The following is a 21,421-nucleotide window of genomic DNA, read 5'->3' as shown; positions in this document are numbered from 1 at the left end:
GAAAGTAGCCCCGTGTCAACTCTGCCTGTGAGGCTGAGATTGTGTCCCCAGTTGCTTTGCCTGGTGGAGGAACAAGTGCTGAGGCTGCACACACTTCAGACGTTTAAGATGACTGATACAAGGATTTGAGGAGAGACACAGAAAGTTACCTTTCTGCACCGAGCTTGCGCGAGTGCGCACATACCATACCCTCACGGTACTGTGTTTTGAGCCCAGAGTCTCCTGCATATCAGGCAAGCGCCACGCCCCTGAGCTATAACCCCAGTACAAAAGACCTGCTTTAACTTACTTTATTATTATCTGGTTTCGTGGAATTGGGTGCTTTGGCACAATTCCCTACCTCTCTAGACCCCCATTTCCCTTATCTATCAATGGAAAGGTTTGGGCTCAGACACCTCAGTCCCTTCTCTCTCTCTCTCTCTCTCTCTCTCTCTCTCTCTCTCTCTCTCTCTCTCTCTCTCTCTCTCTCTCTCTCTCTCTCTCTCTCTCTCTCTCTCATGTCCTGGGTGTAGATAGAGTCTCCTTACAGACCTGCAGGTGGATCTTGCTCACAGAAACAGTAGCCTCCCAAAACAGGGCCTGGAAGGTCCAGCTGTACCAAGTCCTGACGGATTAGGGCTCTGGATGCCCTAGGGTATAGGCAAGGAAGATTGGATGAACAACCAAGGCACAGTTACTGGGTCGGGTCCAGTGCTGGAGGGGGGTGGGGTGGATTAATTCATTAGGGATGCAGGCAAAATGCAAACTGTTCTTCTATGCAGAATGCAAAAAGTCCCTGGGATCCACCAGACAGAGAGACTTACACTAACAGGCAAGTGCCTGTGCTTCCCTATTCTTGGCGCCCTGCAATTTCCTTTCTGCCTAGCTTCTCCCCGCGGTAGGTCAAGGCACGGCCGTGGCTATACATCCTTCTGCGCCCATTCTTCCCCCTTTGGAGCTTAGACCCTCCCAGGTCTGACTATGCACATCCGCCTTTCCAGGGCATCAGCTGCTGCTCCCGCACTCCACACTCTGGAGGTGCCTCCTCCGGAGGGCTGTGTTGGGGCGAGAGACCAGACATCCCACGGTTGACACCTACTTCCTCCGTAGCACGGATACCAAGAGACGGACGCTTCTTACCCAGAACTTGGAGCCCAGCTCTCCGGAGCCGCACAGGCGGTCCATGTGGCTCTGGTGCACCGCAGGACTTGGAATCTCAGTTCAGCTCAGCCCCAGCAGATCTGCCCCGGAACCGCCTCGGACTCCCTGCTCCATCGGCACTCCTCCCCGCCCCGCCCTCAGGCCCTCTGGGTCAAGTTCTCCCGGTCCCCAGCGATTGCGACACAGCCTTGGTAAAAGTGCTGGTACCTAAAGGGTACTGTAAGAAAGGGACAGTAGAGTAAGGACGGGTAGTTGACTGTACTAGTCCCTGAGCTTATAGACCCCGAAGCTGAAGGACCTGGGAATGAGTCTCACTGTAAAAGAAGTCCTTTCTAAAGGTAGGGTCATTTCTGGCTTTATAAATAAATAGGAGATCATCGTCTATAGTATGTGAAGTGCTCGTGAGCCCAGTCTCTCTCTTCATACGTTACCAGAGAACTGAGACCAGCACATTTATGTGATGTGTCTATGCACATGTGTACAGCAGGGGAGTGGGGCATGAAGTTGGTCCTAGTACCAAATAGATGGGTGTATGACTTCCCTGTGGTCCCCTTAAGTTGCTGCCTTCTCAGGTTCTGTGGCTCCCTAGTCTGTCTTGTCCAGGGCACTTCTCTTCCCTACTTTTGCACTGGTGAAGTATGGATCACCATAATAGAATCCTTCACACTGAGTTTTCTGAGGATTCAACAGAAAAAAAAAAAGAAAATATATATATATATATATATATATATATCGCACATGGACTACATGTAATACCCAACCTAGGTTAATCCCAGTGAGGCCCCAGGAAGATACCTCACTAGCACCTTGATCCTTTGTTGTTGCTGTCATGGCTTTTTTTTTTTTTTTTTTTTTTTTTTTTTGGCTTTTTGGCTTTTTGAGAAACCACAGGGTTTCTCTGTGTAGCCCTGGCTGCCCTGGAAATCACTTTGTAGACCAGGCTGGCCTTGAACTCAGAGACCTGCTTGCCTGTGCCTCCTAAGGGCTTAGATTAAAGGCATGCGCCCGTGTCTTAACACTGAGCCTCCACATTGTCAGTCTGTAAAATGGCCTTCCCAGCTTGGCTATGCTGGGTTCCCCTCCCTCTCTCTCTTCCCTGATACGATCCCAACTCACCCACACCTCTCTGGAGTGAGCAGAAATCCTCTTGGTCTAATTTACCCCTGTGTCTATCTGCAACCTCTTGGTGTGTGTGTGTGTGTGTGGTTGGCATTTGTTTCCCAGTCAGGACAGGGTATTTCTAGCCTCCTGAAGGCGTTGGAGGGACCCGGTAGGATAGTGTAGACCATCCATTACCCCTCTGGGCAGGCAGGAAGTACTGGAAGCCAGATTAGGGAGGAGCTAGTAGAGTGGGGGTGGGACAGTTAGTCACCTGTGCTATTTCTCTCCTCCCTCTGCCCCTTTCTCCTCTTTTTTCCCATCCTGTCTTCCTCCAACCTCTGTACAGAAGACTTCGTGGAGCTTCTGTAACTAGTAATGTGCCCTTGGTTACAGTTCTGTGTGAAGACTCTGGAAGGTCCTCAAGGCAGCCAGCAGTCACGCCTACCTCCCCTCCATGCCTCAGGTAGTATCTACAGTACCTTATGTAACCGTGACAGGCTCCTCATGTCTCTGGGACCAGTTTCATGGACAAAGTGAGTTAGCAAAGGACCACGGAAGCCCCTTTCCTACCCTGTAGTCTAGGCATCTAAGATCAAAGCATCTGGGAGCCAGCCTCTGAGCCTTCCGCTAACCTTAAACAAGACTTTCCCAGCACCCCTCCATGGCATTTTACTACTGGGCTTTCTCTTAGAGTTGGGCCATGGATAAAACCCACCAGTATAATTCTGAGCTTGAGGAGACTAAGGGACCTTCCTCTGGAATCCTTTAGGAAGATGAGCCTCCCCCAACCCCAGTTGACCCTTCTCATTCCCTGGGACCTTCCAGCTCAAGGTCAGCGTGAAGTTCTTTTGTTAGGCCTCCAATTTGAGGGCAGGAATCTGGGTACAGCACTGGAGCAAAGCACCCTCTTCCATGACATCAGCCTTTCCATCCTTTCTGCCTTCTCTGGTCTCTCCATACAAGCTGGGAGGTTCCAAAGTCATGATGCACTCCTTGGTGATCCTTGCCTTCCCCTACCTCTGGAAATGTTGGGGGTGCACTCTTACTGGCCTCTTATGGAATGTGGTCTCTCTTTTTTTTCCCCTATGCTCCTTGAAGAACAAGCATAGTGTGTCAGGGTTGGTCTTGAGTGTTGGGTATTCAGGTGCTGAGTTCTGTACCACAAGATCAGGTTACAGTTCAGAGATAGGCATTGTAATGACCGGTGTGCTGTAAAGAATGCTCCCCAATGATCTCTGATTGGTTAATAAAAACCTGGAGCCTGTGACTGGCAGAGGAGGTAGAAAGGTGGAACTCGAAAATTGAGGGAAGGGACTCAGGAAGGGACCATGGGGGAGGAAGAAAGAAGAGGGAGAAGGGAGTGAGACAGGATGGACCATGAGCGTGTGGTCAAGAGAAGTTTGCCCCGAGGACAGACAACTATAGCAGAAGGAGCCCAGGTGGGACAGATTGGCAAGTAACTCAGAGCACATGACTGGGAAATAGCAATATAGCATAGAGGGTTAAAATATACAACTATCTGCCCAGCTCTAGTCCCAGCAGCTTGTTAATAAAATCACCAGTTCTCTGTGTCATTTACTTGGGAGCTAAACGGGCTAAGTGAGCATAGAAATGCCCTGCATATATCTGAGAACAAAAAGGAGATGTAGAATAACCCCCCTCCATAAAATGACTACTATAATAGTGTTTGCAGGACATCGCTGTTTTGATTGCTTGTCTCACCCAAGCAAGAGAGCTCAGGCCTTGAGACCGCCCATAGTTTGCCAGGGCCTCAGAGCTCCATCTGGTACAGGTACTAAGGGCCCTCTTCTGTATGCAGCTTCCATATATGGCTACTCCAGGTAGCTCCCTGGACTGAATGTACTTCCTGGACCCTCGGCTATTGCACCCCTGCCCTTAGCCCACCTCCCAAGCTGCCCAGCAGACCCTTTCCTAATTCCGCTGACCCCCTGCACTTGCCAAACTCTGTTTATCCTTCAAGATCTCTGTCAGTATTGAGCATGGTAGTGCATAAGTGGAATCTCAGCATTTGGGAGATGGAGGTAACAGATCACAAGTTCAAGGCCAGCCTCAGCTACCCAGTGAGTGCGAGACTAGTCTAAGCTATATGAGAACCTGTCTAAATCAACAAGAAGTCTCTTCCCTATATCACAACTACTGCCTCCCCAGTGGCCTGTGAACATTGAGTACAGGGAATAAATCTTTTTTTATTGTAGTATTCTTTATCACCCAAGGCAGTGCTTGGCTGAGTCCTCAGGGAGTGTTTGTCGATTGACTAACCAGTTACTCTCATGAAAGAAGAACTACCCATTCCTGGTGCATTCCTTCGGTTCCAATGGTTCTATGGAAAAGGTGGTAAAGGCAGGAGGCAAATGAGCAAGGCCACTGGATTTGAAACTCAATAGAATTTGTCAGGTTGTTCTCTTTTGGTAGCAGCTCATGGTCTGACTTTAGCACCTACACTGGGATCAAGAGAGGTCCTATAGGAGAAAACACAGATGTGGAGCCTGGGCTCTGATTAATGGGGAGAAGGAGCTTCCAGCTATTGGTTGGATTCTTGAGGGAGTTCATATAAAGCCATTCATTTTTTGTAAAATCTCTTGCTTCTTAACATGTTTTTCTGCAGTTTTGGGGAGGGGAATCGAGAGGAATAATGTACCATTTTTAAAGCTAATTCCTGAGCAGCCAACCCCCTTGTCCCTACCTTCTTGTTTATGTATTTGATTTCTGGTTAGAAGTAGGCATGTTCAGTTATGGCTTCTCCTTGGCGATTATAGAGAATGCCATGAGATAGGTGAATTTCCCAAAATTGTTAAAAAGAGAGACGTTTTAGCTATGTAAGTGGGACCCTTGTTTGTATTTGTTTGGGGATGCCCATTACAGAGAGGGCAGTTAACAAGTGTCTACAGACAGCTTGAGCAGACTCATGTGTTTGCGAGGTAGTAAGGACAATGCCTGAAAAAGCACCAATGCAAGCGTGGACAATTTTTTTTTTCAGTGAACAGAGAAATTTACATGAATTGCACCTGTTGGCCAAAGATCATTAGGTGGAAGATTCCAGGGATTCGCTGCTCTCAGCTGGGGGATGGAGGAACCCAACAATTGATAGGAGGCTTTGGATAGAGCTAAACACTGATAACAAGAAGTCTGAGGAATGAGCCAAGGTGGTTTTCTGATGGCTAAAGAAACTCCATTTTATGCTAGGCATCCATCTTGGTACCACTAGATGTTTGCCCGACTTCAGTCCCTGGAGGACAAGTTCCCAGTAGCCCTCACTCAGTGGCTCAGGCCCAAAAATGTACAACTGTAACCATCTACTTGTTATGATATGACTAGCTGCGTTTTAGCTTCTGTAACTTGTTTACACAGATACAGGGATTACTGTGGGTCGCTTTGACCACTTACCTTAACAGGGCAGACCATTTATGCTTGCTTGTGTAGCTATTAAATATCTTCTTATGGTTTTTGCCTTTAAAAACACCCTTCCTTGCTGGTATGCACGCCTTTAATCTCAGCACTCGAGAGGCAGATGCTGACAGATCTCTGAGTTCAAGGCCAGCCTGGTCTATAGAGCCAGTTCCAGGACAGCCAAGGTTACAAAGAGAAACCTATTCTCACAAAAAAAAAAAAACAAAATAAATAAGTAAATTAGAGAATAGCTGGATGGTGATGGCACATGTCTTTAATCAAGCACTTGGGAGGCAAAAGCAGGTAGATCTCTGTGGGTGGATTTCTGTGAGTTTGAGGCCAGCCTGGTCTACAGAATGGGTTCCAGGACAGCCTAAAGGTACACACAGAGAAACCCTGTCTTGAAAAAAACCAAAAAACAAAACAATACAAAACAAAAAACCAACCAACCAAAACAAACCTCTCAAAACAGACAAACAAAAAACCCAAAACCTTTCCTTTACAACATGCCTGAGATTTGCCTTTAAGGCTGCCATCCTGCTAGCAACTAATCAATAACTCCTTTAATTATATTGGATTAAGTCTATGGTCTTTTCCTAGGGTCACAGCCTCCATAACAGCTAGAAGTAAGAGTGGGATGGCTTGAGCTGTAGTGAGAATCGGTCCATAAATGGAAAGACTGAGCAGGGATTTGAAAGCAGAAAGGGCAGGAAAAGTTCTGCCCATGGGGGGGGGGGGAGTAGGGGGAGGGAATGGGGGGGCAGGAGTGGGGGGGCGCTATTCTAGGAGGGTAACAAAAAGAGCCATGTCCAGCATCCTCACACCATGGAATGGCTCCTTTGCCCAAATTATTGACTCCATCTGAGAAATGATCAATGCATCAGAAATAGGATGTGTACTTGTGGCAGAACAGGGTTGTAAAGGGATGTGATGTCATCCCACAGAGACTTCATCGGAGGGAGGTGAAATGATGTATGTGTACCCTCCCCCGCCCCCCAAGTCAGTAAAAGCCATTTCCCATTCTTCTGGGGGCTGCTAGAGAAAGTTGAATTTGTCTTGAAGTATAGAAGGATAAAGAATATCAGGGTTGGGGCTAGAGAGATGGCTCTGAGTTTAAGAGCACAGACTGACTGCTCTTCCTAAAGGTCCTGAGTTCAATTCCCAGCAAACCACATGGGCTCTCACAACCATTTGTAATGGGATCTGATGTCCTCTTCTGGAGTGTCTGAAGAGAGTGACAGTGTACTCACATACATTAAATAAATAAATAAATAAATAATTGTAAGAAAGAGAAAATGAATATTAGGGTCTTGTCCACTGAGTTAAAAACTTCTGCCTCATTGAGTAAGAGTAATTTTTTGAGTAAAAAACCGTTTTGGTGAGGTTTATGGGGAAGAAACAGCTGCTTTAAAATGCTGATGGGGACGTTGAATCTAAGTGACTGTGAAAAGTCGTCGTCTTTGATTCAGAGCTGGAATGTCCAATTGTGATTGCTACAAGGCCAGGAGTTACCCCGTGAGGTGAGTTTAAGTGAGCATCTCCTTTAAGAGAATAAAAAAGGTGAGGAGGCTACACTGGGAAATCCCAAGTTAAACAGAAAGCCATTGACAGTGCCTGAGATTATTGAGGAGAGCTTAGCATTGGCTTTCTTGGAACAGACAATTGTAATCAGTGAAGTTTAAGAGAAGGCAGAAAGGGTGGCCCTTTGGATGGGAGCTCTGCCCATTGGGTGGGGGGCTGCTCAGATGAGTGACAGTTGTTCTAGTAGGGTATAGTGCCTTGTTAACCCACCATTGGCAGAAGGTGGTGCTAATGGTCATTACTTGGGGAAAAACATTCTATTGAAAGCAAAACATAGATGCTTGATTGTATGGAAAAAGCAAATCTTCAGCATCAGGATGTAAAGGGATAGTAAAAAAAAACCTTAAAACCAATAATAATATTTATTACCAATAATAATAATTATTATTATAATTGTTGTACAATATGTATTATAGTATTATATTACATTATTATTACTATTATTATTATTATTACGTGGGACTGAGATATAGTGTCACATGCCTTTAATTCCAGTATAGAAGAGGCAGAGACAGGTAGATCTCTGAGTTTGAGGCCAGCCTAGTCTACAAAGGTAATTCCAGGACAACCAGGGCTACACAGAGAAATCTTGTCTTGAAAGCCATCATCACCATCATCATCACTACCATCATCATCATCACATTGTAGTTTGAGGAACCATGGTAGGAGAGGGAACTCCTGGCTGCAGAACACCAGAGGGATGGATGGCATTGGATATTAACAACACAAAGATCACATAAAAGCCTCCATTTACCAGATTTCTGGGAAATACAGAAGTTAGGAGTCATCTGGACCCTAAAAGACGGTTCTATATGGTCAGCTTCAAGTGTTCTTGAATTAGCTGATATAAATATTACGTCTGTCTCCTTCAGTGGGTCACTGATTTACACAAACTGAGGGGGGGGAGACCTTTTATTCAAGAAAATTTGAGTAGGTGATTTTTAGTGGTCTTTAGGAAAAAGAATGACCAGGTATAGAGAGCTATTTCAACGCCAGTGAGACAGGCTATATCCCCCAAGGTCACCAAAGGCTCATCTCACCTTTACCTTATTTGTTCTAAACTTTTTACAAACTGATGTTAAAGGTCAGTCTGCAGCAGATCGCCATTGGCATCCAGTTACTTCTAATTCTTATGCATTGGTAAAATGGAAGGACCCCCTGACTAACGAATGGAAGGGTCCATATCCGGTTCTAATCTGGGGAAGAGGCTCGGTTTGTGTCTTTTCACGAGATAAAGATGGAGCACGGTGGCTGCCAGAGAGATTAATTTGTCAGATGAACACAGATCCTGACTCTTCTCGTAAGTATCATTCTGAAGACTAAAATTCCTCTTGTGCTTAGAATTCAGCTGGGAACAGAAGCTCCCAGAAACGCTGTTTTCCTCTGAGCCAACTCCCCTACAGGAGGCCGGAGACTAGCCATAGCTTTACAATTTGCAACTGAATAAAGTACCTGGACTCCCCCCCCCCCAAAAAAAAAAATTTACATTGCTACTTTCTCATTGTCTAGATCTCTTTCTTTTTTCAAGCAGGTCAATCTACATTCCCCAGCGGGACCAACAGGCTTACATCCCTGCCCCCAAGAGCACACAGGTGGCAACTACTATCTTCCTTCCAAGGACATTCCAGCATGTGGCTTTCAGTCTGAGTTAGAAATTAGACTTACCAAGAGGGCTAGAAAAGTAAAAATTTCAAATATTTACAGAGATTAGATTTTATTTTGATAAACGGGCTTAGTCCCTTAGCTGGCCTCTGGCTTTTCACCCTTGCTGTTACTGCAAGGTGTCCTTAGTTCCTCAGGCTATGGGAATAACAGGGATGAGGAGGAAAGACTTCCAGCTCCTATTTTAGCCACAAATCGTGGTGTTACTAATGACATAATTCTTGCCTAGGCCTTGCTAAATCTGAGGTTGACAATTCTCCTTTAGGAGCTGCACAATACTCAGAATTGTGCATACTGGTTCGTGATCATACGAATACAGTATGGGTATCGCTTGGTGCAGAAATTACTGCAGGGGAAGGTCCAGCTTGACCGTTTCCGAGTTCCCTGTGCGATATACTCAGTTTAAAATAGAGGTTGGTATCAAAAAAAAAAAAAAAATATATATATATATATATATATATATATATATATATACTTAAGGCTCTGCCTCCCCCTCCCCAAAAGGTACCAAGAGCCACAGGTGTGGGTTGTGATAACACCCACGAGAATAATCGGGTCAATGTCCACCCAAGCCAAGGTTAAAAACCCACTCATCTACGGATGAGAAAATCATTTGATCACCTCAGTTAAGCGTTGCCTTATTAAACTTAATTAATAGGGGGGAGAGAGGTTGGAGACCGTACTGTTGAAAGGGCAAGCCTCCCACCTCAAGCCTCACTGCCTCGCACCCAAATAAAAAAGCCAATTGGCCTTATACTACGGAGCCTGTCGTCACCCCCCTTCTCCCTGTTTCCCCCCTGGCATCCAAAATTGCAGAAGAATATCAACTCAGTGTTATTCTTTTTTTTTTTAAAGATTTATTTATTATATGTAAGTACACTGTAGCTGTCCTCAGACACTCCAGAAGAGGACGTCAGATCTTGTTACAGATGGTTGTGAGCCACCATGTGGTTGCTGGGATTTGAACTCTGGACCTTTGAAAGAGCAGTCGGGTGCTCTTACCCACTGAGCCATCTCACCAGCCCTCAGTGTTATTCTTAATAAAGTGTATTTCAAATTTGTTCAGTCAAACTTAGCCAGGGTTCCAACGCCCTACTTAAAATGCAACCAGGAAGTTACCTATTCAGCACTAATTAGCATTATAAAGTCAGAGCCTACAGCTCAGGGCTATTCTGTTAGTTGCTCACTAGAATAAAAAGGACAGTCTTAGCCAGATACAGTTTACCATAAAAAAAGTTAAGAAATCCCACGGAAGCAGGTTTTTTCTTTAAGCCCTAAAAATTCAGGCAAAACTATTGAGCATAAATAATTTTTTTTTTTGCCTCAGGCCAGCCCTTCCCTTCTTTTTTTTATTTTTTGTTAACAAATGGGAGGAGATATAGTCTTCCCACCCTCAGCCTGTAACCTGCTGGCTCAGGGGTGGAGTTTCCTGCTCATTCGTTCTGCCACGCCCACTGCTGGACCATGCCGCTTTACTGCTTGAAGCCACACACGTGTTCACCCTGCTACTGGACCCCCGAGACCATTCAGCGAGAATCGGGTTCCCTCCCCCTTCCTTTATAACTGAGTGTCTGAACAAGTAAAATTGAGCTTTGAACAGGGTGAACTTGTCTTGGCTCTGCTTCTTCTTTCTCCCCTTCTAGTCCCTCCCTTAGCTCGAGCAGCCATATCAGTCGAACCGTTCATGTTGCGAGCTGCTGGCCGGCTACAACACAGGAGGTCTTGCCCTCAAAGGGAAGAAGGTTAAGGGCAAGATGCACTTGCAGTCAGGGAGGCAGCACATAAGGCTTCTATACCTGGTAGGAGACAACTTTTGCCCCCCTCCCTTGGATGTCTGCATCTGAAGGCTTAAGCATGATTAGAGGGACAGGATTGTTTAGCTATGCTAAAAACATGAGCTCCTGTGTCGACCATGGCAGTTATGGGGATCTGGTTGACTAAAACTGTAATAGAAGGCCGATCAAGACACATCAGCTGAGCCCAGTGTGCATCGGAGGAATCAAGTCTTTGATTTTCCAATAATCATCATGAGCCTGGGGATGTTAGATAAGGTATAGTAATCAATTACTCTGACTGAGTTAATGCTGACATTTCTTGTCGCCGCTGGGAATGAACCATAGTATGAATTTGACCTGTATAACTTGAGTCAGCAACATCTGGGCAAACAAAAACACTTCCTATCATTCAATTTGTTTTACCTAAAATTTAGTCAAATCATTTTGTAGGAAGGAATTCCCATAAGTCTGTGGGGAGCCTCGTTGCTTTTCCTATTACACCTAATTTTACAGCTTTAACTAAAGATAAGCCTAATGTAGAATTATTTTTAATACTGGTGAGTAGTTCTTTTATAGTCTTAGGGTTAGGGGTGGAACCAGAGGGATTGTTTCAAAAGGCCTAAAGGGATAAGACCAGCAGTGGCAATAGCTGGCTATGTTCCTGGCATCTGGGAGATAGTGCAGGGGAGGAGGCTCTGGGCTTCCAAACTCAGGGTGCAGAAGGGCTGGTTTATATCTTTATCTAACTGCCCTTTGTATTCATCTTCCCATTTCCAAATTTGGATCACCTTTATCAAATTTAGAATGACATTGATTGGCCTAGAGAAAATTCTCAATACTCTTTGGATATATTTTAAAAGAGGGTTTCCCAGGCTGAGACTTACTTGTATCTGTTTATCTGCATTGTTTTTGCAAATGGCCTTTTCTTATTCCATGTGTAAAGCATGCAGGAGGTTTCAGGGCTGCTTCTAGAACTTGGGCTTTGTGCTCCTTGGCACCAATATTCTGGCATGCTTTAACCACATCAGCATGCTGACGTAGTCAGGGTTACTATTCCGGTGATGAAACACCATGACCAAAACCAACATGGGGAAGAAAGGGTTTATTTCGCTTACACTTCCACATCACTATTTGTCATCGAAGGAAGTCGGGAAAAGAACTTAAATGGGATAGAAACCTGGAGGGCAGGAGTTCCAGAGGTCATGGAAGAGTCCTGCTTACTGGCTTGTTCCATAGGGCTTGCTCAGTCTCCTTTCTTATAGAACCCAGGACACTAGCCCAGGGTGTAGCTCCACCCATAATGTCTGGCACCTCCCCCATCAATCACTAATTGAGAAACAGGCTTGGTGACAGTCCAATCATATGGAGACATTTTCCCAATTGAGGCTCCTTCCTCTCTGATGCCTCTAGCTTGTGTCGAACTGACAAAACTTGCCAGTACAAGCCCTGGCTGCAACTACTGTGCAATGAAGAAGTTTTTATTGCAGTCAGAAATTGCATTTCCATAAATTAATGAAAGAGATATGATGTGAACAGCCACTTTGTTGTCTGTCGCTCTGTAGCTTGTTGTAGACAAGGATCATTTCATGGCTCTGTAAGTTTTTGTCCTATAGTGGAAAACGACTCCAGAAGAGGGCTATGATCAGAGAAATTGTTCCGAGCCCTTTGCACTGGCTCTACTGCTCTGTTTATTAAATGCAGTCTTGGCAGAGTGGCAGAGCTACAGTTTCAAAGTTTCCTTGAATCTGATCAGTTGATCCTAAATAACATTCGGAGAGGGTTGCTGCCTTTGACTGTAAGCAGCAACAGACAGGCATGTATCCACCCACCCCTGGAACTATAAACTATATTGAGCAGTGGTAAGCATTGTTCTCATAAGGGCTTGCCAGCCAAAAGGTGATATTTCATAATATTTGCTATAACATCTATTTATTCATGGGGAAAATGGCCTTGGCCCCCATTCTCTTTAATGCTCTTTAAAAAAAAATCTTTAAGCAGGAAAACAAGAGCCCTTCATGACTGGGCATTGTCTTCTCTAAAGAAAGGATATGAGGTTAAAAATTCTCCTGTTTGAGAAGCCGCTTCAAGACATTTTTGGAAGTCATTTTGTGGGTACGGATTACAAACTGGCAGAAAATTAGGCTGAGGGAATACAAGAATTTTAGTAGGTAATGATTTTCCCAGAAGTTCCCCTCTCCTCTGTTGATATTACTTTACAGCTCACCTAACTTGGTTCCAAAGAATTAAGTGCTTCCAGTGAACCTGTCCTATGCACAGCACAATTGGGTTACCAATCCCACCCTGCCCTGCCCAAGTCTCTTTCAGGATGCCAGGGGCAGTCCTTTTGAATAATGCTTTAAAGGCACATAAATGTCTTCTGAAGGCATCTTAGCTCTGATTCTCACAAGCAGAGTCATCAACTGCTGTGCATGAGCTCAAAATTCAGGGGACAGAGAGTTCCCCAGAGTGAAAGCAAGAGCTTTCCCCAGACTAAATCAGCCTGGCAAGAAGGAGACCGATTTCCTCAGTACCTATCAGAAAGTCCCTGTGCTTGTGGCTCACTTACCAACAACTCAAGTGGGTGGCTGGGCGGAAGAATGCTTCCTCCAGCAAGGCGTCCAAATGAGGCTATGCCATATAAAAGACTAAAGACTAGCTCTTGGTGCCCTTTACCCAAGAGGGCTTCATATTTCCTGTCCTAATCTAATTTAGTCTAATCTAAAAGAAGACTAGTCTGAAAGAGAGTAACCTAATCTAAAAGAGTCTAAAAAGTAGATTCTGAACAAAGGCCGTCCTCTCTATTGAGCAGCATAGTAAATCCAGTAATGAAAAAGAGCGAGGAGCCTTTGTCTTCATCTTTTACAGGATTCCCATAGGGAGAAAAATCGTCTTCCTGGCCCTACTGATTCAGAACAGCACACAAAGCCACAGTCAGATCATTAGGAATCCGTACCCACAGATTTCTGCGGGAGAAGGAGGAAGTGACGTTGCTTTCAACCCCTCGATGTTTCCAAGCGAATGGTCTTAGACCTGGTTACCACATCTTCCATACACATACATTGTTCTGAGTCAGGGGCATGAAAGAGTCCCAAAGGGAAAATAGGGAACATGGTACAGTGGGATGTCCAAAGCATAGCAAGAGTGATTACAGTCTTTGAAGGTAATTCTGAACAGGTTGAATGCGCAGCCTGTGGCGGAGTGAGTGCATGGCTGTAAATAATCTCAGAGAATATGGTTAACTTATTACAGATTGAGTGAAAGTTTGCTTTGTACAGGGGAAGTTAAAGCAACATTTCTCAGAATGCCATTTCCTTAGAAGGTAGGTAGTGAGGCCACCGTGTCACGAGGAACAGTCCCCAAAGTGAGCAAGGCCCACTCTACCTTTGAGTATTCAGAACCAAGATATTTCTATCGAATGGGATGACGAGAGGAGCAACAAGGTTTGAGCTGAGGCATAGAGGGGAACAGAGTCTGGTGACCAATGCCTCGACCTGCTGTTCCACTTGGCTGTGATTCCAAACTAGATGGGCGACGCATGCGCTATGTCTCCCCCGCCAGTGAGCATCTTGAAGCAGTCCCGCGTCAGGGATTTCCTGGCAAGAAAACGGGCAAGAGAAGAAAAAGGGTAAGGCAAATCCAGAGTGGGCATAGCAGCAGGAGCTAGAAAGAAACGCAAAGGAGACCGGAAGACCTAGGCACAGGAAATGCTGCCTGTGGGCAGGGCGGGTTGGAGCTAACAAAAGTGACAGTGTAGAACCAGCAATGTGACCCCCCCATCCCCCATCTCACTGAATGACTCCTTTACGGACCTTTAAAGCTTGTGAACACCCCTAAATTATGCTCCGGCGCACACCCTGCTTCCCCCTTCCTGCTTCCGCCAGACTTCAGCCCAGCTGGATCTGCCTGGTCCCCTCCCAGTCTCAGCAAGCCTGTCCTCTGCCCCAGCCTGCTCCCCCATCTAATTGGCATGCAGGCTAGGGCTTGGCTACTGCACCCGATTTCAGAGTTTTCAAAGTAATAATTAATAGGATCTGTGGGTCTCAGCCAAGCTCATACACTGGGTTAGGAGCTAAGGCACGCAGAGTGTGGGGTTTGTAGCAGACTTCCCTCCTGGAGTTTACTGGGCAGCTCATTCCTTGATACACTTTATCCTGCCCTACAGATGGGATCAGTAAACAACTAAATTTGCTTTGAGAATTAAGTCCCCTATCCAACATGCCACCTCTGTCTGGGATTAGTTTAGTGGCCTTAAGGGGCCTGTTGGCACCAGGGACTCACCCTCCCTTTCCACCCGGCTGTGGCTCCCCAGCGCTCAGATGGTGTGTTCTAGTCCGTGATTTCACACAGACAAGTTCTTCACACTGTGAGCTGTTTCCTCTTTTGGGCTATACAGGGCTTCTGTCTGTGGACGGATCCACCAGGGTTGGTATCTTCTTCCCAGATTTATCCCTCTTCCAGAGAAACCCTGGGTGGCACCAGCTGAAAGTGCTCTGTGCTGCCACCTGGTGTCTAATGCCCTCACTACATGGCTGTCACCGAGGTGGGGCAGGTTGGCGCCTCAGCAGGGGAAACCATAGGGCACCAGACAACGTTGGGAGAACGGATGAAGGTGAGGCTGAAACCTGTTTGGAAAGTGGGCAGAGGTCCGGATGGGAGCAGGAAAGAAGGGTGGAGACGGTGGTGATTGAGACAAGCAGGTGCCAGGGGTTCAAAGGGCAGAACGAGCCATTCTAGGGAAAGACGTTGCCTGGAAACCTGGAGTGACTGCAGAACCTGCATTAACTTGGAGAACCTAGAAATCACCTAGAGTCAAAGGACTCCTCCACAATCCCTATGGCTGGGATCATGTTAGAGGCTAGTATCCCACCAGGTGGGAGGCCATGGACCCTTCTAGCCCACTGACTATGCCACACAGAGAACACAAGTGTATTTCTACAAACCCAATGTGACCACTTCAGGAAAGGGTCCCCTAGCCTTCTTGCAAAATTCTTTTCATTTTGTAAGCATGGATCTTTCCATCGCTTCCTGCTTCCTCCGCAGTGAGAACAGACTGAGACAGTGTGGGCTGCAGAAGGCCAGCCCTAGAGTCAAATTCTGACTGTGTGACCTCAGATCTTAACCTCTATGAACCCGCCACTGCGTGAAAAAAAAAAAAGCTAGCCGGGTACTTCCCTGGCTTTAGCCCTTGGTGGAGCGAGAGACTGCGTGTGAGCCTCAGGTTTGTTTTTAGCACCAGCTCAGATCACTCCTTTTTTTCCCAGTTCCCCACCCCCAGACAGGCCTTTTCCTGGAGCCTTGGGGGTGGAAACTGAAGCAGCTAAGCCCGAGGTGGAGGCCTGGTGCTCTTGACACAGTTTCTTCTTTGAACCCCCAGGAAGAAGACTGAATGAAGGCAAGGCACCCGGGGGGTGGGGGAGAGAGAGAAAGAGAGAGAGAGAGAGAGAGAGAGAGAGAGAGAGAGAGAGAGAGAGAGAGAGAGATGTTCTAGCTTCCAAAAGTACCCCACACACACTACCCTTGTCTCAGAAGCCCCTGCGTTAGAGGCCCTAACCAAAGACCTGCTGTCTCCCCAACCCCACTTCCCCAAGATCACCATGCACTGTTCAGACTCAGCGGCTGTTTCTTCTCTACTTTCAAACCTGTGCAATGAGACACGCCAGTTTCTTTCCATCACCGATGTCATTGTTTTGTTGGTGGGTTTTTGTTTGGCTGGTTTTGACAGGGACTATCTTGTAGCCCAGGCTGGTTTCCAGCTCACTATGTGGTGGAGAATCTCCTCCAAATCCTGATCCCCCCTGCTTCCTTTTCCCAAGGGCTGAGATGCATCACTGAGCCTGGCCACAAAGACTTTACAATGTTGGAAGAGTTAACCACAATACTCTCCCCCCTCCAAATATCCACCTTCATTCTGCTATCTATTAATATGTCCAAAGTACCACCCAGCTGTCTCTACGAAGACATGGTATCCTGCCAGAGAAGTGCTCTCGGGTCCATAGATAGTGTGGGATGGGGAGCTGGAGAAGGTGTCTTTGCCTTCTCACTGGGTGGATCACAGTAGCTCCCTGGAGAGCAACCCTAGAGCATGTTCAGTGTGACCCACATCAAGCTTCTTTAGTCATTACTGGGAAGAGAGAGGCAGGAGAACAGGATTGTAGAAAGAATTAGGCATGCTATGCATTACCTCAAGTGACACTAGAGCATTACTGCACTGCTGTGGGTTTACAGAGGCAGGGATGATAATGAGGAAATTCTGGGTGAAGAAGAGGGTTCAGCCTTCTGCTTCACCTTGACATAGAATCTTCTAACCACTAGAAGAAGAAAAAGGGAGGGGGGATCTTCCAAATTCCCCCTTCCCAACTTCCCAAACCTCCCACCCATAAGGAACAGACAGCTACAGAATTTTACAAAAATATAAAAGCTTAATCTCTAGATCCAGGTGGCAAAACTCTAGGAATTTTGTACAGCTTCCCTTAAGAAGAAAGAGAGAGAGAGAGAGAGAGAGAGAGAGAGAGAGAGCAAAGCCAGCTTGTACAAACACCCCCTTTCTCCAGCTGAGAGGACTAGAGGGATCAGAGCTGGGCGCCATCAAACACCCCAGGGAGATCAAACCAGGTGTTTGCTTTCACGAGTGGTATCATTTCTGCCCCAAAGAGCAATCAAAAAAGCTCTCTGAGCTTAGGAAGTAGGCCAGAGGACAGACGCCTGCAAGTCCAGCTTCCCAGCAACCAGCAACCTGGCACTGCGGGCTCTCAACTGCCTGTGCAGATGGGCTCTGTGAGTGAGGGGTGCCACTTAGGTTTCAAGAATCCAACTAAGGGCTGGGAATGCAGCTTAGTGGTAGAGTCCTGCATCAAATACATACAAACCCTGGGTCTGATTTCTATGCCAAAGCATGAGTACACACACACACACACACACACACACACACACACACACACACACCTGGCTTGAAAGGGGTGGGGATGTTCAAGGGAGTGGAAATGGTATAGGACAGATGTTTGCAATGGCTGATGGGTGAACAGGCTGGCTGAGTCTTTGGCTACTGCTTTTTTGGCGTGGGGACTTCAACCATAGCATCAGAAAGTGGCTCTAGGTCAGGTGGCTCCCCAGACTCCTGGCCCCCCTACACTGGTGGCCTTTCCCCCCTTTTCCCTCTCCTCTGGCTCCCTCCCACTGGGCAAGCAGCAGCAGACCATGTAAGCACCTTAATTGTATCATTTATCACCCCTCAGGGAGCCAGCTCCCTAGCTCAGTGTTCTGGCTACCACCAACCCTTCAGCTTCATCAGGAGGTCTCCTCTGGACTCCAGTCCTGGTCCCTGCATTCTCATCATTTTTGTGGGTGAGGGAGGGGGGGAAACCTGCTCTGTTTACACAGATTAATCTCAATATCAGCAGGCAGATAGATGAAGTTCAAGGCAAGGGGCTTTAGTCCAGACACCTCAGGTCACCACCCAGTCAGAGTGTGGCAGATGCTGGGGTGGAAGAATAGGGCAGGGAAAACCCAGAAGCACCTGCCCCTCCCCCGCCGGCCCCTTGATTTAGTTCTGTAGCAGCTGAGGCTGCCTCCCAGCCTCCACTGGCCCCATTAACCAAAACAGCTTCATTATGCCAATTTCTAGCTTTCAGTGCGCCGCTGATAGCTGTCAGCAGAAATAAGAATTAATCTGGAATTACTCATATTCTCTGAGCTGCTTGGCTCAGAGGATGTGATAAAGCTCTGATAGAAAAACAGAAGGCCTTGTTTCCAGCCCTCCCAGGCACAGGGGTCTCTCCTGTAAGCTTGCAGGGGAGGTGCAAGGATGGAGCCCTCCAGGGCTGGGCATTTGAGCTCTTCCTCTCTCAGACACAAAGCTCATATGCACCAATGCTCAGGCACACGCACACACAGGCAACCCCGAACCTTCCCTCCCACCACCCACTTCCTTTCTCCAGGCCTCTAAACACGCCTATCTCTGCGTCCCCTTTGCTTTTACTCTGGACTGTAATTAACTTTTTATTTTGGAAAATTACTTTATTTTATATAGATATATAGATATATAGATATGTATGTATATATATAAAAAGGTTCCATTTCATTTGTAAAATCTCATTTTTTTTCTCTTTTTCTCTTTTTGTTTTCCCCCTACAGAAAACGATGACGAGGTTAAAGGAGAAAATAAGTTACATGACAGTTTCCAAAATGGTTCTTGCTTTCCGCTGAAGATGGGCCGCCGTTGGGTTGTAATACACTCACGTCACGGCCCCCAGCTTGTGCTTTACAAGAGGGAATATAACTAGACTGGTTATTTTAGGTTAAAATAGCCAAGAGACAGACGCTTTCGCCTCAGAAATATTCTGAGACACATAAAAGAAGAAGGAACCAAGTCTCTTCAGTCACAAAATGTAGTACATCCAGCATATACTAGATTCAATTAATTTAATAAAATAGAATATACATAGAGATTCTGCACAAACGTATTGCTTTCTCCCAACAGCTCCTGGTGTCGAGAGCCTTGGCCACACTGGGCTTCTCCTTCTCCTTCTTCCCGGAGGCCGGGGGGCTCCAGGGCTGTGCTCTCTTCACACTGACTCTCCGGAAATCCTGCTTGTCATCCCTCAGCCACTGAAGAAGGCATGCGAGGTGCCTCGTGGCTACTTAAGCCCCTTTGCTGCTTACATGGGACTATTCAGAAGGACTTGCCCAGGAGGCGGAGCTAGGATCTGCACCCAGTGGAGAAAGGTGATGGGGGAGAGTGGGTAGGACTCAGGGGTCCAGGTCTGTTGGGTCAGAAGACAAACCAGAGAGACTCAGCGCATCTTTCTTTGGGGAGGGTGAGGCAGCCGTGCTGTCAAGGGGGCTGGAGGCCGAGGGATCCTTCGAGTCACTGGCCGGCGCCCTCCTCCTGAGGCAGACGCCAGGACTGCATGGGGGCCGAGGGCCCTGGCTCTCCGGGGGGTCTATAGAGATACTGGGTGGGCTGAGTTTTTTCTTAGGCCGGCTCCCAGGGCCCCCAAGAGGTTGGCCCCCGAGGCTTGAGGGGCTTGGACATAGGCGGGGCTGGGAGCCGCTGTCCAGGCAGCTGACAGCGATGGAGTGTCTCCTCTGTTCGTCTAGCCAGGACCCAGGCCTGCGCCGGCAGCTCTGGGCCTCTACACTGTAGCACTTCTTCAAGTCCCGTGGGGACAGGGGTTCTTCCTGGCTGCTGGGCAGGAGGTCTCCTGAAATCCAGCTCAGCTCCGTGTCCAGCTCTAAGCTGCTTCTGGTCTCTTGAGGGTCCTTGGCCCAGCCGGGTTCCAGGCCTGGGCAAGGAGCTGGCAGGCGGATGTGCTTGGAGACTTTGCTCTGGCTGCCGGAGCGCTGCTGCACCTGGATGCTCGACCCGCCCCAGAAGGATGAGGAGCGGGTCAGAGGGCAGGAGGGCCCACTCACCTCTGACAACAGGTCTTCCCGGCTACCCAGGCCCTGCACGTCCAGGGAGTCAGTCCTTATTGCTGCCTGTAGGGAGTGGAAGCAGGGCTCAGCCCAGAGATTTCTTTTCCAAGTCGAATTATCCTTTATCCTTTCTGTCATGCTGGCTGTCCCTAACCCCCCACAAAGCTGCAGGACCACTCTATTAGCTTCTCTTATTGGGGGTGATGAGCCCTCTGAGCTCTGTGGACCACACCTCCCCTTCAACCACCAAACCTTTCTTTTGTCCTCCCTGCTCCACTTCCCCAAATCCTGCAGGAGGAACTCTCTGCAGTCTTTGGGCTCTGGGAGGCCAGAAAGAACTCACGCCAGTTCTGCTTCCCAAGCTGGCCCCTTTGTGCCTCTAGCCTTCAGGGAGAAAGAGCAAGGCAGCAATTCCCTTGGCCTTGAATTCCCTTCCCAACGGCAAGCATCCCTTGCTCTGCTGAACATGGGTTTTCTGTGATGAGTTCAAGTAAAACTAACCCTTGTCTCCTCGGGGCTCCCTGCTATAATACACAAGCACCATGCGGCTCTAACCTGTGGCTGCTGTGATCTGATAGCATGTGTGTCTCTGTTCTTACTGAGCTCAGAGAGCAGGAGCTGGGTCCCAGTGCCTAGCAGCAGGAAGCTGCTTGGGGAGTGGGTGTGGGAAGAGGGACCATGCCTGACCCCCACGAGCATGATGCTGACAGATATTCCTACATCTGTGATCAGGAGACACAGACATCAACACAAGGCACACAAGCATCATCTGGCTCTATAAGTCACTCTCTGGTTCATGGATGGTGGATCCCAGGCTTGGCCAGAAGTAAAGACACATAAACCCTGCCTTGTGTCCTTCAGTGTAGCCCAAAGTGTGAAGAATTGGTGGAAACTCTGGACCTGGGATTGGGAGCCTTGATACCTGGGTACCACCTCCAATGGATGTTGGTTGCCATGGCAACAACTGTACCTTGGACCCCAGGCCTCCTCAGTGAAGCAAGGTGTGTTCATGAGGTGGGAGGTAAACTCCTAACTACTTCTCTTTTACCCAATACCGTGTCCCTAATACCTAGAGCTGCTCTCTCATTGGCAGGCAGTATACATTGGCTGGAAGAATAAAAGTGTTGACTCTGGGGGCTGCTGAGATGGCTCAGTGGGTAAGAGCACCCGACTGCTCTTCCCAAGGTCCAGAGTTCAAATCCCAGCAACCACATGGTGGCTCACAACCATCTGTAACAAGATCTGGCGCCCTCTTCTGGAGTGTCTGAGGACAGCTACAGTGTACTTACATATAATAAATAAATAAATCTTTAAAAAAAAAAAAAGTGTTGACTCTGGCC

At 47.4% G+C, this 21,421-nt stretch overlaps 2 protein-coding genes and 1 long non-coding RNA gene across 23 annotated transcripts in view; 1 reads left to right on the top strand and 2 right to left on the bottom strand.

The window, feature by feature from the left end:
* The window catches only part of Abcc3 (ATP binding cassette subfamily C member 3), a 57,019-nt gene extending 55,770 nt beyond the window's left edge, over positions 1-1,249 (bottom strand). For both annotated transcript variants that reach the window (XM_021176425.2, XM_021176426.2), the window contains exon 1: positions 1,120-1,249. In XM_021176425.2, coding sequence (XP_021032084.1) covers positions 1,120-1,164 — 45 coding nt within the window. In that variant the 5' untranslated portion in view covers positions 1,165-1,249. The remainder of the gene's footprint in view (positions 1-1,119) is intronic.
* A 12,959-nt stretch (positions 1,250-14,208) lies between these two features.
* Positions 14,209-21,326, top strand: LOC115032386 (uncharacterized). Of its 4 annotated transcripts, XR_015044990.1 has the most exons (5): positions 15,081-15,276; positions 18,798-19,051; positions 19,144-19,388; positions 20,814-21,082; positions 21,175-21,326. It is a non-coding gene; the product is annotated as an uncharacterized LOC115032386 (long non-coding RNA). The 4 variants fall into 4 exon arrangements; XR_015044988.1 differs by lacking the exon at positions 15,081-15,276 and adding an exon at positions 14,209-14,292 and having other exon boundaries at positions 18,798-19,388; XR_015044987.1 differs by having other exon boundaries at positions 18,798-19,388.
* Cacna1g (calcium voltage-gated channel subunit alpha1 G) overlaps positions 19,379-21,421 on the bottom strand; it is a 66,041-nt gene continuing 63,998 nt past the window's right edge. For all 17 annotated transcript variants that reach the window (XM_085829651.1, XM_085829654.1, XM_085829653.1 and 14 more), the window contains one exon: positions 19,379-20,144. In XM_085829651.1, the coding sequence (XP_085685777.1) occupies positions 19,413-20,144 (732 nt within the window). In that variant the 3' untranslated portion in view covers positions 19,379-19,412. The remainder of the gene's footprint in view (positions 20,145-21,421) is intronic.

This window comes from Mus caroli, unplaced genomic scaffold (assembly GCF_978045245.1).
Source record: "Mus caroli unplaced genomic scaffold, Mus_caroli_1 scaffold_13, whole genome shotgun sequence".
NCBI classification, from domain to species: domain Eukaryota; kingdom Metazoa; phylum Chordata; class Mammalia; order Rodentia; family Muridae; genus Mus; species Mus caroli.
Note: the sequence above shows the minus strand (reverse complement) of the source record. Positions and strands in the feature narration are given on the sequence as shown.